This window comes from Diadema setosum, chromosome 8 (genome assembly GCF_964275005.1).
Source record: "Diadema setosum chromosome 8, eeDiaSeto1, whole genome shotgun sequence".
Taxonomy (NCBI): domain Eukaryota; kingdom Metazoa; phylum Echinodermata; class Echinoidea; order Diadematoida; family Diadematidae; genus Diadema; species Diadema setosum.
In genome coordinates, this window is record NC_092692.1 from 38,655,978 (window position 1) to 38,662,457 (window position 6,480).

Below are 6,480 nucleotides of genomic sequence, written 5' to 3' on the forward strand. Positions count from 1 at the left end.
TCAGTCCTCAGTTGGTGGATCTATCACTGGAAACCAGCCGACTGGGCGCGCGTGAAGTGCAGTCCACGCGGCAGCAGCCGATGAGAGCTCGGTAACGGGCGCGGACCTGGCGATTCATGAAGGAGTAGATGAGTGGGTCGAGGAGGGAATCGACGTAGCCCAACCACATGCTCGCCACGCCCAACCAGTGCGGGATGCAGATGGTGATAAAGCAAGAGTGGATGATGGAGTACGGTGCCCAGCATACGATGGTCGTCATAACCAAGAGAAGTCCTGCAAATGGAATCGGATAATTATTCGTGACTTTGATAAAGGAACATTACATGCTGCTTTGTGTAGGAAAGTGGATCAGGGATAATAAAACATTTAATGCATGAAATAAAGTTATGGTTTTATAGTGTTAGACGAATTAGTAACTCTGTGTGATCTTGGTGGTGAGCAGCTCAGAATTTACTAATTTTCATTTTTCTCCAGAAAAAAAAAAAATCTTCAAACTTGTTCTTGGCATGAGAATATACGTTTTGTCTGAGAGGATGAGTTTTGTCCGTGTCAAAGTACATGAGAAGTTTGATAAAAATATAGAAATCTATGTGCAGGACGGTAAAGCTGCTCAACACCAAAAATGCACAGAGCTGCCAATTAGTCTTACTCTATAGACGCTCACAATTCTTGATTTTTCTATGTGTCTGATTTTCCCACATTTTTACTGATCTTCTCTGATTTTTCTGATTTCATACAAAAGCAACTTAACTTCAGGATGAAATTTACCCTTTAACCTTCAATAATAATTATTGATATGCAACAATGTGCATGCGTGCGTTAAAATGTGTGAGAGTGTTGTTGGATTATAAATTGATATTTCCATGTAGACAAAGGTTCTTTTACACACTTCCTTCAATATTTTATGATAAATTATTCTTTTTATGTACATCTGTGCAATTCGACTGTAACGTTAGTCGCCAAATCAGATTTTGATAAAGACCTTTCAATCAATCAATTACTCAAACATAAGAATTGGGTAAAACTTTGTACGAAGTAAATTATAGTAATATGAAATATTTATATTATTTGATTATTATCTAAACTTTTTCTAGACATTATGGTCAGACATAAAATTTGGAAAGATTGTGCCACAATTTATAAATCATATATACTCATATGTTTTCTGACGGTGATCAAGAAATGTCCATTCCGAAGTGGCATGAATTTGTTGATTAGAAACAAAAGAATGTGGATTTATTTTCAAGATTATAAGGCCCGCTCTATTCCAAAGTTTTGAAAGGCTGACAGAGAACCATGTGGAGCGGAATACCACACGATATGACAGGTTATGCACGTCACAGCGTTTCAGAATCTCCCCATTTCTATTCAAAGACAAAATCAATATTCGAAATTCATGTATATAGGCCTATAACCATCTTACCAATGAGTGTGACTCTCTTCTCCGCGCTCAGCCGGTCGAGGCTCGTCGACGACAGCTTCGACCTGATCCTCTCGCTCTTCCGTCGACTGTTGACCCTCTCACCAATACTCTTCTTCTTCACCTTTACAGATGCTTCTTCCTCCGCGGGAGCGTTCTGCGACAAACTGCAGCCACCGATCCAGACTCCGTCCGAAGTGTAGCTGCTTGGCTGAGTCGTGGTCTTAGCAGCTGTCCTTTTCGAAAAGCCGACCCCGTCGGCCATGGCGAGGTTGATGATTCCCCCGAGCGACATTCGCCTGCCCGACGCCGACGCGGAACCGACGCTCTTGTCGTTAGCATCTCCGACGTAGCGATTGAGTTGAGCCTCCCTCTGTCTAATAGCGCGAATGACGCAGACGTAACACATCGTCATTATGGGGACTGTGATGCAGAAGATGAATACGAACCAAACGAGGAAGTAGACACGGTGGCCCCAGTCAGGAGAACAGTGGTGAGTGTTGTAACTGAATTCGAAGCCGGACACGAGATCGAAGGTTGCCGGGGTTACATAGAGAGCCGGGACAACCCAACAGAAGACGATGAAGCCAATAATACGACGTCGCGAGGAAGGAAACCGCGTGGAGTGCACGACGGTCAGAAAGCGATCGAACGAAATCACCATTATAGTCGTGAAGTTTCCGAAAGTGAAGAATAGTGCGCCTGAACCATTTATCTGAGATATCAAGCAAAATGCATCAATATTGATATCTTTAGTACAGTGAACATCGCTCGTTGGGTTGGTAACTTATCTGATTTTATAATGAACTTCATCCCCCATCCCCCCCCCAAAAAAAAAAAAAAAAAATGTGCCGACGATCCTAACTTGGACGCTAATGTTATAGTAACAGTAGTATTTCCTACTTAATGATTTTATGTAAAGCACAATATTCAGTATCATTTAGTCTATATCAATGGTTCCATGTCATTTGCCCCTGCAACAATATTGCTCCAGTGAAATATCTGCACGCTATTAAAAGCAAAACATAAGTTTTACCCACAAATGTAGGCCTAACCCTAACCCCCAATCCTAATCCTCACATTGAACAACAACTCTAACCCTATAAGTCCTCGGAAAAAATAAGACCGTAGCAGTTGTCGCAGGAGCCAATAAAAAAAAAATGTCGCCTCACCATTATTAATATCTGTCACGTTGGCTGTTTAAAACGGATACAAAAATTATTCATTAATCCTGAAACAGAGAGTATAAACTTATTCATGTGTTTGGAAATCTCTCTCTTGAGAAATATATGATGGTATGATAAGTGAACGTTCCACTTGCCTTGATAAGCAAGGCCCCATTGATCATTTTTTGTCTTTAACCCTCCCTTTCTTTGATTTCCTCTTCAATCTTGATTTCTTGATGTCTTTATCATCCAGAGATCCTACACTATGAATCCTTTCATAATAACTATTACTTCACTAGGTCGTTCTTGCCCATTAAAAATCATATCGGAAAGATATGTTTAGGCCTAAATAAGTGTTCAAAGATATTTAAGAAAGAAACATTGGCATGAAATAAATATAAATCAGTGACACAAGGCTTATATCAAACCTGACGAACATTACTTGGCGAGATTTTGAAATAAACTACGGGTTTTTGTTTAGATGACGCAACAGGACACGAACACAATATTCATAGAAAAAGAAAAACACAAGACTGCATCCACAGTGAACATCTTACTTTGCACAAGAGTTGGTTATTCGAAAGGAGGATACCGTTGTCGTAGATAGACCAGATGGAGAAAGGCATACTCGAGATCGTCACGCCCATGTCCATGATCGTCAGGTTCAAGATGAGGAGGTTATGACAGTTGGATCTCAGTCCCCTGTCTCCCAGGATCGTAGTCATCGCCATGAGATTGGCGAAGAAAGCACCGACGAATATGATGGCCAGAGCCACACCGTCCACCATGACGGAAAGAGACGTCGGGTCGTGGTCATCGTGATATAGACTCGACGAGCACAACGGTGTTGACGTATTGGAGGTGGTGATGAAGTCCGATGTCGTTGCTGCAGATGCCACTGACATGTTCTCCACGTGTGAGCCAAGAGACGTCGTCATGGGTTTATAGTTCGAGGCTGCGGAAAAGAAACACAAACATGAAAGTAAGAACATCTCATCTTGCATGTCTTGTTTTCTTAAATTCAGTGTGGTTTCCTTTTGTTTTCGGCAAATGGATATCACTAACAAGCCTATAATTATACCAATCTCACTAGTTATTAATCACAGAATGAGGTGTATACCTTAAACGCTGAAAATTCACACTCCCATGTCAAGGATAACAATAATTGAGTGTTCAGGACTTTGTGCTGATGTGCTAAATGCTTGAAAACAGCACTGTCCCTCCCAGTGAGATAAAAAGGGAACCTCTTTTCCCATCAGTTATTGTAGAAAGGGACAGACATACGCAATTCAAGCGATGGAGCGTCTTTAGTAAGGCTTGGATGTGAAACAGTACTGTTGTGACTCATCGCACAAATACTAATGTTGTTGCACTTACATGCAGGAAAAACACAAAACACCAAAACGTGAAATGTACGATGAGTGTAGGAGTTTTTCGTCCCAAAACACCGAGTCCTCTGCTCACGGAAGAGCTATGTCGAATCATAAATATAGTGATTGTGGTTATGCCGTAAATTTTTACAGATGAGCTTTCATTGTCATCACTGTGGTAATGATTTATAAGGATCGAGTCGTATGATTTCGTTATAATAATCTGTTTGTGCCTTTCATTCGCGAGGGCGCTATATTTTGATAGTTACTTTCGATTCCATTTCATTGCAATGAATCAGTAACAGGGGCGGATCCAGAGAGGACAGCAACCGGCGCACGCCCCCCCCTTTATTTTTTGTTGAAACAAAAGAAATAAAAAGAAAACATGGGGAGGAGTGCGTGCGCCCCCCTTTAATTTTGTAAACACGCCCCCTCTTTACGGAATTCCTGGATCCGCCCCTGAGTAATCATAACTTGTAACTGTCTCGCGCCGAACCCTTTGACATACATCATAAAGGCTTAGACCTGACTGACAAATATGAATCATAACTCACCGGAAAGAACGTTTATCTCTCTTTAAAAACGATGGCATCATTCTCGTGTCGTCGTGTTTCAATACTAACTTGACGGTTAAAAGAAAAGAAAAAAAAACACACACTTTATTTTCACGGGTATTAAAAAAGGAGCCAGACGCCCCAAGACAAGTAAATAACATCTTAAAACAGCCAGAAACATTTTTAAAATGTTATTTGCTTCTCCCAACTATAATCACGCGTTGAATGATCAAAATTATGTTATATCATTTCGCTTCTATCCAAAGCCCCTAATTCAGAGTATGGATTGTAATAAGATGAAAACTTACGGCGACATGGAAAGGTAGATAAGAAGTAGCCTGGGGTATTGGACAAAATATGTGAAATAGAATTAAGGCGGCAGATGGGATGAGAAGAAAAAGAAACTGAAGAATATGAAAAAGGCGATGATGAAGGAGAGAAAGAAGTGAAATATCAGAAGGAGCTCAAAAAGAAGAGGAAGATTAAGACGAAGAATAGGAAGAAGACGAAGAAGAATTGAAGAAGAAGAAGAAGAAGAAGATGATGATGATAATGAGGAGGAGGAGGAGGAAGAAGAAGCAGAAGAAGAAAGCGAAGCTGAAGAAGGTGACGACGTTAAAGCAGAAGGGGAGAGAAGAAACTTTGTGATAGTATGATTATATCAGTGTATTCTCTCAAAATATGAAAAAGAAGTGAGCGAATAAGACAGGTAGTAGGACTTCGGACATCAGGCCTCCCACCAAAAACAAAACAAAACGAAACAAAACTATTTCATCTATTCATTCATTCATTTATTTATTTTATGATTATAATTATTATCAGTAATAATAATAATAATAATATTATTATTATCATTATTATTGTTATTATTAATTAATAATAATAATAATGAAATTATTGATAATAATAATAATAATAATAATAATAATAATAATAATAATAATATTATTATTATTATTATTATTATTATTATTATTATTATTATTATATACAATGACCCACAAAAGAGGAATGGATCGAGAGGGAGAAAAAAAAAGGGGGGGGGGGGAGGGGGTTCTTACGTATCAAAAGACCAGCTTTTGTTGACACAACATTTAGGCTACCTACGTGCAAAGATCCGAATGATGATACTGAAGTAAGACGATTTTGGTTGTGATACCGTCCTGGTTGTGACAAGTTCGGCTGCTTTATCTCGTTTAGATCTTGAAAATCATTTTGTCTTTTGAAGGAGACATGAAGGTTACTAGTGCTCAGCAAAGCTGTGTCATCATTGAAAATGATTTACTAGTACCCTGTTTTTGCTTGATAGTTTCCTACGACCCAAGATCGCTGAAAGTCGTGACGTCACGAAATGCATATGCATACTGGTAGCTCGCTCACTCCCTGGGCCAGCGCTCACCTCCCTGCTCCCAGCCAGGGAGGCGTGTAGAACTTCCCTGATCCAACTGGGTGTTGTGCACGGTGATTTCGACCGATTTCGAGGCATTCTTACTTGCTTCTTCGCTTTAATATTTTCTGTCTGTCTGACAAGTAATACCTGCTTTATTCAATGTCACACTCCATGACCGCGATAACATTGAGACCACATAGACGACGAAGAAGAAACTGGCGCTAATGCTGGTGATGATGATGATGATGACATAAATGATATCTAAGGTTGACTGCGGACAGAGGATGGAGACATTATCAACAGGCCCAATGTTTCATTTACTAATGAAGCTTATATTCATTGGATCATATCTATTGCTACAGTCATCGTCATGATGATTGTATAATCTTAAATTAACAGTCATCATATAAGCTCCGTATCGTCCTATCATCAGCTTGACTGATCAATCCAGGGGCAGACGCAGGATTTCCGTAAAGGGGATCGAGGTGCCTTTACAAAATTAAAGGGTAAGAGCCCCCCCCCCCCCATATTTTTCTCTTTTTTTATTTTGTATTAACAAATATACGCCCCCGTGCGCCCC

The 6,480-nt window shown here is 40.0% G+C and overlaps 1 protein-coding gene across 1 annotated transcript; it reads right to left on the bottom strand.

Moving 5' to 3' along the window:
* Positions 1-5,996, bottom strand: LOC140232252 (alpha-2A adrenergic receptor-like). The gene is made up of 4 exons (XM_072312385.1): positions 5,891-5,996; positions 3,144-3,541; positions 1,424-2,135; positions 1-273 (listed from the first exon to the last, which is right to left on the bottom strand). Exons 1-4 carry the CDS (start codon positions 5,994-5,996, stop codon positions 8-10), a joined length of 1,482 nt encoding a protein of 493 aa, XP_072168486.1. The 3' UTR covers positions 1-7.
* Positions 5,997-6,480: the final 484 nt, after the last annotated feature.